The sequence below is a fragment of the Aythya fuligula genome, chromosome 1 (assembly GCF_009819795.1).
Source record: "Aythya fuligula isolate bAytFul2 chromosome 1, bAytFul2.pri, whole genome shotgun sequence".
In the NCBI taxonomy this organism is placed as follows: Eukaryota; Metazoa; Chordata; class Aves; order Anseriformes; family Anatidae; genus Aythya; species Aythya fuligula.
In genome coordinates, this window is record NC_045559.1 from 30,828,648 (window position 1) to 30,841,284 (window position 12,637).

The 12,637-nt window shown below is 34.7% G+C and overlaps 1 protein-coding gene across 1 annotated transcript in view; it reads left to right on the forward strand.

The window, feature by feature from the left end:
• CNTN1 (contactin 1) overlaps positions 1-12,637 on the forward strand; it is a 149,269-nt gene that overhangs the window by 106,107 nt on the left and 30,525 nt on the right. Inside the window, exons 15-18 of the mRNA XM_032189513.1 lie at positions 855-1,013; positions 4,010-4,159; positions 8,035-8,105; positions 11,109-11,343. Of these exons, the coding sequence (XP_032045404.1) occupies positions 855-1,013; positions 4,010-4,159; positions 8,035-8,105; positions 11,109-11,343 (615 nt within the window). The remainder of the gene's footprint in view (positions 1-854; positions 1,014-4,009; positions 4,160-8,034; positions 8,106-11,108; positions 11,344-12,637) is intronic.

A 12,637-nucleotide genomic window follows, 5' to 3' on the forward strand; every position in this document is an offset into this window, starting at 1 on the left:
AGACACTTCTTGATACTCAAGGCTGGAAGAGACAGTTTTGTGCAAAATATTTTCTTTGACAGCTTCTGTTCTTTGTTGGTGGTCTTCATAGATGTATTCTGTTATACAGAGTTTGTTTGATTTCACCCTTAAAGTTCAAAAGACTGCTTTGGGGCCATTGGGTGGAATGGATTCCACATTTTGGCATTGATTTTGAGGTTCTTGTTATGGGAAGACTTTAGTAGGTATTTAGTGAGACAGTGACTACTTTTTCTTTCACTCAGTTTATATTGGTTCATAGGAAGTTCAAATCTCATGGTGGGCTTACCCAGTATGGGGTAAGATGAGGGTCCAAGAGAAATGTGAAAAGGTTTATAGAAATGTTTTTTCAAGGTATGACTTATCTCCAGTATAAGTCTCAAGATTTTCCGTATATATTGCAGTTCAGACCAAAACTGAACAAGCTGAAGTATAGATTAAGGTTTCTAAAAGGTTATCATTAGGTGGTATTTATAAAGGAAGGTTTTATGTTTTTGGTTTTGCTTTTTTTTTTCATTTTTTTTTTCTGAGTTCATCGTTGTTCAAAGAAGAGCAACAACAGTTGTAAAGTATCCCTTTTTCACTTAAGAAATTCTGTTCTCGGTATTACTAGTTAGGCAGGAATCATGGAAGTTTCATTTGGTAGTTTTCTGATGCAAGAACAGTTATCCTCTGAATCACTCTGTACAATATTAAAATATGTATAAATACATTTTCTATCTGTTCTTACATAGAAAGTGAGACATGAAAGCCTCATACCTAATAAATGCAAACAGGAAAATTAATAAACTTTCATTTTTTAATATATTTAATCTGTGAATTGAATTTTTTCTCAGGTCCTCCAGGCCCTCCCGGAGGTATAAGAGTAGAAGAAATTAGAGACACTGCTGTAGCACTTACGTGGAGTCGTGGAACAGACAATCATAGCCCTATTTCTAAATACACTATCCAGTCAAAAACTTTTCTTTCTGAAGAGTGGAAAGATGCCAAAACGGGTAAGAGTAATGCCATAAATAATAAAGCCAATAGGTTATTAAATGTTTGATTGTTAATCAGAAAACAGCCATTATAAAAGGAAAACGAGGATGCTATTAATGTCTGCTACAGAGTTTGGGAGCAGGTACTGTCCTATCAGTGTACTGTCAACATTTTTATTCCCAGCACTAGGAAGTTAATATCAAGGCATACAGAAAACAGGCCAGGCTGGTGTTTTTTTTTTTTTTGTTTGCTTGTTTGTTTTTCTTTCCTGTTTGTTTGTTTGTTTTGTCTCTTTCCTTGCTGCTTGTAATATTTCACATCAGCTACTGGAATTTAAAATATATATATATTTTCAGGGTACTTTGGATGAAAAAGTTATGTCCTAACTTCTGTATTTGTTATGCAGTAAGTTGGCTGAAATTGTCTACTTTTTCCTGTGAACAGACTACTTACCATTTGCACTAAAACTGGCACCCCTAGAGAAAACATAGCTAAGATTATCCTTCTAACCACTGGATGTCATCAGTGTGCAACATAATTGTAGTTGAGGAAACACCTGAACATAGGATGTGCTGACATATATAGTATTTATTTACAAGAGCTAACAAAATACATACATTGTGAAAATATTTTAATAACACCAGTATCTTTGAATGCTTTATGGTGGACAGCATTGCTACAAGCTATATGGAGTGTATTTATCAATACGATTCATTATGACACTGATAAATTATAGCTTCAGTTCTTTCCTGTGAAATTAGGGCATTACACACTCAGGATTTCTTAATATTATTAAGAAAATTAATGGTTTCAGCTTTTTTTCTTTTAATTAAGTAGTCCTTTGAAACTGCAGAGATATATATGTCTAAGAAATAGACATTGACATATTAATCTCAAAATCTCTGTTACGTTAGTGAGAATTTCTTAGATAAAAAGGTTAAAAAAAATAGACCTATTGCCTTAAATCATATTTATCTTCTAGAATGTGTAGTATATATAGTTTCATTGTATATAATTAACTTCAACAGCTAGCACTAGTCTATTGGTTATGGTAAAGTAGTTTGGAAAATAAAACTAGGAGGTCCTCCAATTCCTTTCTATCTCTGGTATCTTGTTTAATAATTTATGTAGAGTAGATTTCTTTGAATTTTTACTATAAATAATATAAAAATTAGAGTTGTTCAAGTAATTGGTTATGTATTTCAGTGACTGTTTGCAGGAGGGAGGATCCATTTGGATCAGCCTCCATTTTTTCAGGATAAATTATATTTTATTTTCTGTTTTCTTTTTTTTTTTTAAATAAAAAATATGCTCTTGGGGAGAGGATAGGTTATAGGAAGATAAAAGCTAAAGACGGTAAAAGATAAAGAGGGGGTGGCAGCTCTGATATTGTGCTACATGTTACTGGAACTAGAAACGTTTGTGCAGGAGATAGAAGTGCAGGTTTCAGATCTTTACTCTGGTTCAGAGCAGACACTTCTGCTCAAAAAACTCACTTCTCAGGAATATTCCTTATTTGCAGTGTTATAGGCATGACAGGATGCATGTCTCTGCATCTCTGAAGTTATTCTGCTTTGTGTAATTAACGATATAGTCACTGAGACATACAGTCAGAATGTTATCCTGCAGCATGTTGAATGGGATTCGCATCTTTGGACAGGGAGGAACCCAGATTCTTAAATTTATTTTTTAGGAAGCTAGCATGAAAGATAGAAATGTTTCATTTCTGAAAAGTTGAAATTAACTATTCCAGTGTTTTCAAAATCATTACTTTTTCATTTGAACAACACTGACTAATTTTGTTCTATAGATTCCTTCAAAAAAATAGCTGAAATCACCATAGTAACCATCACTGGAACCACTGCAAGCCAGTGCATTGCTTAATTTCTGGGCTCCTCCCAGTTTGACTCAGTGTTCACTTTTGTATGTAAAAAAAACACACAACGATCAGTCCAAATTGATCTCTCATCAGCATTTAGGCTGCCATTTAATGTTGTTAATTTTCAACGTGTGAAACAAACAAACAAAAATGTACTTTGGCATTGCACTTTGAAAATATTGTTATTATTACTGCTACTACCATCCTTCCCAAGCCAAATAATTCATCTCAGGTTGCATAATACCAAGTGTGTTTTATGAAAGAAGTATGTTCTACTTCACAGTATGGAAATATGTGTAAATAGGTTGTGTAACATTGCTATTCCTGTTTTTTTGCAGCCATTGCGCTTATATTGTAATTCCAAATTAGCCACCTTTCCAGTGCAGAATATGTAATTTCTCATCTCCCTCTGAACTCGAGACTCTAGTTTGACAAAGAAACTCTTGGCCTGCATAAGAAATGAAAATCCTCTTACTATATCTGCAGACAGCTACAGAAACAACCACTACTGTCTGTGAATTATAGACAGAAAGATAGTCATGTCTTATGCCTCTCATGTATGGTAAAGAAACTAGTCCTTATGACAACAGTACATCTTTTTCACAGAAATTATAAGAACACTTATCCTTGTTAAATCAGAACTAGGTAGCAGGTTGTAACACACTCACTTGTAAGGTGCACCAAAATATGCCCACATTTTTATAAACCACTCTATCAATTGATCAGTCCCTGTATTTACACTTGTGCGGCACTTGTCTATATCATGATTTTTTATTTTATTATTTGTGCATTACAGATTTCTCCTTGAATTATTCTGTAGGTAAAATGAATTTCTACAACAGTAATATGTAATTAATAAGAATGCCTTCATAATTAAATGCACTTCTTTTGCTAGTTCACACTCACCTAAAACTTACAAGTCTGTAAGGGTTTATCCAAGATAGTGTCATAGTTTCCAAGTTTCCAGTGATCACCAGGAATGTACATAAAATGTGGTATCCCTCATGTATAACATTCCTTCAGTTGGCTATTTGTGGTTGCAGAATAGTGGCAGTTTGTGGATTTAAAAACTTCATTGATGTCTGACCTCATTGTAAAATGCTGTTTTCTAAAGCAATTTCTCATTTCTTTTAGATCCATCAGATATTGAAGGAAATATGGAGTCTGCTAGAGTGATTGATTTAATTCCTTGGATGGAATATGAGTTCCGAATAATAGCAACAAACACTTTGGGAGTAGGAGAACCTAGTATGCCGTCACAGAGAATTAGAACTGAAGGCGCTCGTACGTAAACAGAAAATGTCATTTTTTTAGTGTGCTTTTTATTTTCACATTTTCCTATCAATTTTGTAATTTTATTTGGTAAAACAAAATAAAAAAAAAATCATAAGATGCAAATCCAGAATATATTTTTAGTCACCAGCTACTGTAGATTTTAGTGAGGAAACACCAAACTATCTATATATCCTAGCATTACATCAGACAGGAGAGAAACATCCTGATAAAAACAGAAAATTTGTCTCCATTCATACAGTCATACTGTATCTTTTAGAGGTACCCCCACCTCTGTCCTTGAGCTGGTGTACATAAATGAATGCACTTGCCTCGTTTGCAATGGGATTCAGGGCTTTGGGGAAAAAAAAAAAAAAAAAAAAAAAAAAGAAAAGCATTTTTTGACAAGAAAAATGTCCTTTTTTCTATTTGGTTTATATTATAACTAAAAGATACATGACAGTATGTGTGTCTTACAGTATAACACTATTTTTCTGTGATGGAAGGTTTGGTCTTGTGTCTTCTTATTCCACGTGAGAGGTGTGACATTATCTGACATAACACGTGCCCTTATCAGTCTAATTGCTTAGTGTTAAAATCTCTGAGCATATTCAAGAATATCCTTCAGTCTTGGGCAGGTCCTTTTAAAATGGATTCTTAAGAATAAAGAATTAGATGTAATTATACAAGATAATACGTTCTGTTTGGACTGTACAAAGGAGATAACAACAGTGCTCTAGGAAGTAATGTATTGCTGCTACAATATTGTATACAACAATTATACAACAAGAATGCTACAAGATTGTATACAACCAGTATATCATTCTCAATGCGTATTAGCACCCATGTGCAGCCTTGATATATTTATAGTTTTTAAAAAGCTGTTGTCCCATAGCTTGAGGTTGCAAACTCAAAGTACAAATTGAAAGTGAAAAAATTAAATTTTGCAATTATACCTGCTAGGTCATTGCTTTGATTAGGTAGCATTTTCAAAATAAAATACATTTGCATTGCAAATATCAAAACATTTATTAGTAAAGAGCCGCATCTGGTCCATTAAAAATGTGTTGCTTAGGGAGGAAGGAAATACAGATTGGTTACATTAATCTAGACAGGGAAAGAAAATCCACAGAACTTTAACACTTAAATTAAAAGGAAATTACTGTCTATAAAATTGACTATTAGCATCGTATGTTTTCTGACTCAACAGCTGTACTTGAACATGGCCCAGGCTTCTAAATGAGAAACCTGGGCATGCTTCTTGGAGTGCTGGGTACACAGCAGACATTTCTGAAATGTCGGAAAGGAGACAGAAAGGTTGTGGGGAGGTTGGGGGCTCTGAAGTAATGCTCACAGGTAGTGAGCACAGTAGTGTCCTGCAGTTTGCAGTGCCACATTCATGGAGTTTGTTTTAGACTCCTTCCACACACACCCAAAATGGCGTATCTGCCGCTTTTATAGCAGGTTGCAATGCTTCTGCAAGATGTAGTCTGTTTTGTCTGTTGCCTCATTCCCAGTGTACAGCACCATCATCAGCTCTGGCAGACTGTGATAGACACTTTTGGTGAAATGAAGCAAAATGTTAGCATAGGCTTCCTAAACATCAGACAGGACTTCTTGCAATGCCAAAATAAAGCATAAATCTGTAAGAGTTTGCAGATAAACTTCTGAGCCCAAGAGTGTTTCCTGCCAGGAGCTGGAATTTGTTACAAACACCAACAGTAGCATTCAGGTTGCAATATCAACTTCCAGAGTGCTACAGAACCGGTACTTTCCATTTTCGTGTAAACCTGAAGAAGTTAAATATTTTATTGTGTAAACAACAATCAATTTCCATACGTTACAGTTATTTTTAACATTTGTTCTGTGTTAAACAGCAGCAAGCAATGCAGTATCTCTGTATGCTCTACTATGTGACCGATCCAATGGTGTCTGTTAAACTCTAATGTTGTCAATGTCTTTTCCAGTTCTGAAGTCTCTCTTCTTGTAGAACTTTAATTTCGCTAGCATTCTTTGTTAGCATGACATGAATATGTCCTATGGGAGGAAAAAAAAAAAAAAGATACTTTTCCTAATAAATTCTACTTGTTCAGTCAATAACACCCATTATTTCACAGAGATTTCTTGAAATTCAGTTGATCAAAGGCTGCTTTTATGTACTTTAGCTTCTGGATGCATTACAGTAATTTTCTAAGTATTGCTGTCTAAATTCATAACCTGCTATTAATGAAGGGAGAAACCTGCTTTTAATGGAGAAAGAATGAGGGCGCTCTCCTGAAGAAGGTTATTTTTCTCTCTGGCAGCTCGTGTATGTTCTTTGACTACCTAAGCATTTTAGCAAACCTCTGCTTCTAACTTAGCTATAGAGCCATATACTTATAATAAGACAGTGCAACTGCTGTCTATTTCAGTAATAACAAGGTCAGGTAATAAGTTAATAATTCCAAGAAAAGCTTCCCTTGCAATTACCAGGATATGTATATTTGGCCTCATTCTCCACTGATTCGTTTTCTGGAAGGCCAGAAAAAAATAATATAAACCATGCACCAAATGCAAAACCATTTCATTTTCAATTTTATTTTACATTTTTTTTCCTTTATAAAAACATTAATTCTTTTCTGCTTTCCTGTTTCTTCCTAACTGACCCAAATACAAGGCCTCAGCAAACATCTTACTTAAATAGTTGGAGAGCATCCTTGTGAGTCCCTTCCTTGTGAGTCCTCAGGGTATTCTATAATCCGTGATCTTCTGACTTTTGCTGATTAGTAGGAAAAATGCCTGACCATGTAAGAATGTCTTAACACAAAGAACATGTTAATGTTATTAGAACATGTAGCTAATGCATGATCACCAAAGGCATCTTTAATGTACAATAAATAGGATTAAACATTATTTCCTGAGCTTGCAGTAGTACTGTGTGTGTCCTTAGTATTCAGAGATACCAAATAAATACACACACACCAAAGAGAATTGCAATCATTACATTTAGTGGGAAAAAGAAAAGTCTTTAATTAATTAGAAGGTTCGTGACAATTGTTTTTTATGTATCAGTGTAGAGACTAATTTTGGAGAAATATCTTTTCCAAAGAGAAAATTTAGTTTTCAGCTGCTTGCTGTAGTTAAGAGACTTTAGGTAGTATAAGAGTCTTACAGAAATGAAAATATAGGAATGACTTGTAATGGAGCTCTTCATAGTATCTTACCTTACCACTCAGCACTGCATCAGTGACAACACATTATTGTGTCCTACAGAACATCAGTGTGAAATGCAATTAGTTAGTAAATGACTGAAGTACTAGGTCAGCTTCAGTTCTGAATATCTACCCATGCCAATCAAGAAGACATTTGCCACTCATCTGAACTAGAATAGGAGTAGGATGACAATGCTTCAAAGATGTAACCGTGGGTTTAACATTACACATTGTAGGCAAATCCATTGAAATGGATGGAACTAATCACAGTCTGTTAGGGTATGTTCATGTTCATGCCCTGGGTGCTTAAGCCCTTGGAATATCAGCATCTGAAGAAACACAAGAACAAAACACTGTGTTTCTCTTACGGCCTACAAGGAGTGTTGCATTTCTAAATACTAAATTAAATATTTATAGAGAGTATGGTTAAAAAGAAGAATGATTGATTGCTAACTACGGTTAGAACTGGTATGTTTCCTGTAGCAGTAGCTATACATTAGTCTTGGCAAGACCACAGACTCACAGTTATTACAGGCTATCATTATTTTAATTGTGTGGGGCATGTGTGCTCATTGGCTTTGCTGATAAAAAGAGAAGTAAATAATATTGTTGGTGTTTTTTTGTTTGTTTGTTTGTTTTGGTTTTTAATGACTGCATACTCTGTATTCATTTTTGTTGTCTTTTCTGTTTTTCTAGCTCCTAATGTTGCTCCTTCTGATGTTGGAGGAGGAGGTGGAAGCAATCGAGAGCTGACAATAACATGGATGGTAAGTAATGCACTGAGATGGAACGAAGCATATGCCTCCTTAGGTCTGACCTTGCTGCTCCTGAGACCCACAGAAGGTTTGTCATTGGCTCCTGTGAGAGCAGGATTTGTATACACTCTGTGGGTTTTCAGACTTTTCTCATAAAAATACGTAAAAAGAAATGAGTATGATGTTCATGTATTGGACATTTCTAAAATACGGCCTAAAACACTCTCTAAATATGTTTTGAAGAGACTGAAACACAAGAAGTACTGGCTATGATAATGCATTGATGTAACTGCATTTGAAAATTCTACATATATCTCTCTGAGGCCTCCCTGAGGCTTTTTTCTAAGTTGCAGTCTAAATAGCATGCAGATTCTCAAAAAATTAGGTGTAACATCTTAGTTGTGACTTTAATGTGCTGTGTATAGATGCATAGGCTTTATGAAACAAAAAAAGGCATTACCATTCTGTAAACCAGCCCATCATAATTAATAACTGGATTTTTAAGGAAACTCTTCTATATTTTATGTTTCTTTTATGCTAACGTGACCAGTAACACAAAACAGTTTTGCCTCATGCGACAATTTAGCCATTTATTGATATCCACAAAGTGATATCTTTGTTCTTTTATTACAAGCCGTTCATTTTTCTGTAATGATTATGTATTAAGCAAAATAAAGAAAGGGAAAAGGGACAGAGATAAAACATTAAACACCAAAATAACTGAATAAAATGTTCAAAAAATTAAGATGTTTTCTAAAATCTTTTACAAGCTAAGTTTAGCTGAGAAAGATTTCTAAGCTAATTCAAGTTTTCTGAAAAAGTGAGATCTATATTGCTGTTAAAGTATATTGAAAAGTTTATTTCTTAGTTCCATTAATAATAGGTCAAGATGTAGATGTGTCTAAATTATTGCATTTTGGGTAAAGACCCCTGCCATTGTGAGTACAATGAAAAATTGGCTGTGACCAAATGAAAAAAATGAAAACTATAACCAGGAGGAGAGTGACTAACGCAAGAAGTACAAGATCATTTCAGTCCTTCCTATACGCAAAAGTAGATTTATATTCCAATTGTTTCTCTTACCTAATGTCATGATTTTACATGTGTTCTATAATGAGTAACTCATTTAGCTAGACAGTTTAAGCGTGGCTTCAAACATTTACTTTCCAAACATCTTCTACTACTATGCCTAGCAAGTGTTTTTGAATGGAGGCGTTAGATTTACAGCACCTGTCTGATACAGGATGGACGGAAACCAATCTGTCTGTAAGGCTAAGATAAAGCTATATATTGATTCCCCAAAATGTGCTAACATTTGCATTTACTACTTAAAGTAGTCTTTAATTAAGAAGAGAAGAACAAAATGTATGGTAGATTCATATGTTGCTGCCAACCCCCTTTCAGCTTTTGCTATGACTCATAAGCCCAAGTTGAATGAGGCAGCCAGAGATGCAATCAAAGCTCTTCTAAGACTTGTTTGGGAAGAAGAACCAAGAAAGAGCTAGGAGTGGCATGTCCATTCCTCATTTTTTCCCTGCTTGCCTTTCCCTCTTCTATTTCATTTTTCAAAGTTTTTAGTGAATACTTCAAACTCTTCAGCTACTTATACCTTATTGTGTGAAGTATTTGACTCATTCAAATTTTCAAGACTTTCTAGAACATAATTTTAAAATGTCAGTCTTGGCTTTCTAAAGTTTGCTCTGGGTGAAAATCATTCTAGGGCCACTTATCCAGGCTGCTTACTTTGGATAGGATTCTGTTTGAATTTAGGCAGCTGCACACAATGATAGTTTTGGAAAACCAGCTATCAAAAGTGACCCAGTATTTGAAATCTTCTACCTTTTGAATTGCAAGGTTGTCTGTGAATCTAAATTTAGATGACATGTGGTTAGCATCACGACTAGACACCAAATATCCATCTCCCTTTTGGCATGCCAGGTTTCTCGAATTTTATCTGAAGTGCTACACAAGTAACCAAACAACTTAAGGACAATAGTTAGTATCTGTTATACTGCTCCAGGATCTTTGCCTTAAGATGAGCTAATTCATCTCTGCAAGGTTAACAGGATGGGAAAATGTAATGCAGGAGGTCTGTTTTGAAAGGATACTTTCAGTCAGTCTTCAGGTGCACTACTGACATGATTTTGGCCATGCTATCTGGTAGTTTTGGTTAAGGCTGCACGTACTAAGGCTGAGGAGTAATCACTGAATATAGAGCTTTGGTAAATGAAGGAGTTTTGTTTTATAGCAGATGGTCTTCTGTTATTTTGTATTACAGTATTTCTGCATGTAGGAAATCAATTGTAGTTTCAAGAAACATCTTTGAATAGACCTTTAATGGTCATGCTGAAAGTGGAAGTCATTTTTACTTAAACTTTTAGCAATTAGAAGTTAGATAGATAGTCTAAACCAGCTAACTGTACCCCCTCCATCATCACTAAAAAGAGGTAAGATTAATCATTCCTTTATTAGTCTCTTCATCAACTGTACAGGTGGCCTAGATGACCAACTTTAGCTTAATGAATATAATTTAGACCAGCTACTTGAATTTTCTCTCTGTCTTGTGCAGGTGTCTTTACATGTGTGGATGGACCCAGATGCTTGCATACTGTGTCTGTGTTTCATATCCTCTCTCAGTTATTCCTTAAGAAAGCCTTTTTTCCTAGCCGCAGATGACAGTGGTTTTAGTACATAATTGTTCTTGGTTTCTTTCTGTAGGCAATAACTTTATATGTCTTATAGTGAGTATGGATGAGTACTGTACTCATTCATATATATACTAGTAGCAAATGTACTGTTACTACAGACCTGGATAATGAAGGTGGCATGGTTTTAAAGGGGATGGGAGTAAACCATAGAAGTAAAACAGAAGAAAATTGAACTTTGGTTCTTTGGTTGTTTGTTTGTTTGTTTTACAGCACACTTACTGATGCTTTCTGTATTATTTGTTTTTCTTTAGAGATCTATCTGTTTGATTGTCTACAATAATCAATGTTGTATCTTTTGCCTCTTTAGCCTTTGTCAAGAGAATACCACTATGGCAATAACTTTGGTTACATAGTGGCTTTCAAGCCATTTGGTGAGAAAGAATGGAGAAGAGTTACAGTTACTAATCCTGAAATTGGACGGTATGTCCACAAAGATGAATCGATGCCACCTTCGACCCAGTATCAAGTAAAAGTGAAAGCTTTTAACAACAAAGGGGATGGACCATTCAGTCTCACTGCTGTAATTTATTCAGCTCAAGATGGTGAGTAAAGTTCCAATCAATTTTCACACTGAGGGCCCAAATCAGTGCTACCAACATCATTAGACAAATCCAGGTCCCTATCACTGATGAATATACCAACTATCCTTCATCAAGGAGGGTATATCTCACTCACAAAACACTTGCAGGTCATAACCTCAAACTCTACTTTCTGTACAGTGGAGAACACTTGGTTGTACTTGCTGTCTTAATGAGCAATATGAAGAAGCATTCAAGATTTTTCACACTTCTTGTTAAAAGATTTAAGAATCTTTTAAAAAATAAATTCTCATCTTCATATCTTTTACCTAAAACATTTACGTCATTATCTATCAATTTTGTCTCTGTGATCTTAATACATGTGGTTGACATATATATGTTGTTTGATTTTGTTTTTTTCTTTTAACAGACCACACTAAAGCCTATTATTCTAGTAGGTCAGTATCAGAATTTAGCCCAAAAATTCTGAATTAATGATGGCTCAGTTCTATTTATTTTTTTATATTTGAAAAAAAAAATATTTTTTTTTATTTGAAGTGTGTTTAAAGTCTAATATAAATTAGCCCTGCCACATTCTTTACTGTGGTTTGGATGCTCGAGTTACCGAGTGAATAATTTAATGAAAACCTTTTTGACATTTCACTAAAATCTTTTTCTTAGTTCTTGCTGGAATTATTTCACATGCTGTGATCTTTACTATTGAAGTTTAAATGACATTTCTGAACTTAGCAAGAGAGGGAAAGCACTGGAAGAAGGTTTACCTTAAATCAGAAGAAGTATATACAATATCTTAATTGCAACATAATCACTGAAGCCTGTTTTTAAAAAAATACAGTTTATTAATTTCTTCCAAAACCCCAAATAATTGCTCATATTTTTCTTTCTGTAGAACAGACCCTCTTTCAGAAAGTCAGCAGATCCAGACCAAAGAGCCAAGAGGAGGGATATGATAACAAGGCCACATTCTCACACTACCAACTCTATTCTTTACTCTGTGTACTTTACGGGAGATTTATGTTCATGCTTCCCATTAGGACTAATGGGAACTTTGCACACAGATCGCCCACACACAGAGAAAAGATAAAGTAGTCCTTTTGTTTCTTATGATAATTCAGGATTCAAGCTAGTAACACTTACCTTTATGAAGTGATTAATATTAATCCTTTTTATCAGAAAAGCATACCTTAGAATATCATCTTCAAGAGCTGCTTCAGCAAAGAATGATTCTTTTTGCAATTGTCTAAGTAAGTTAATAAATTGCTATGGTGTAATAAAAGCCATATCTGACAAATAACAT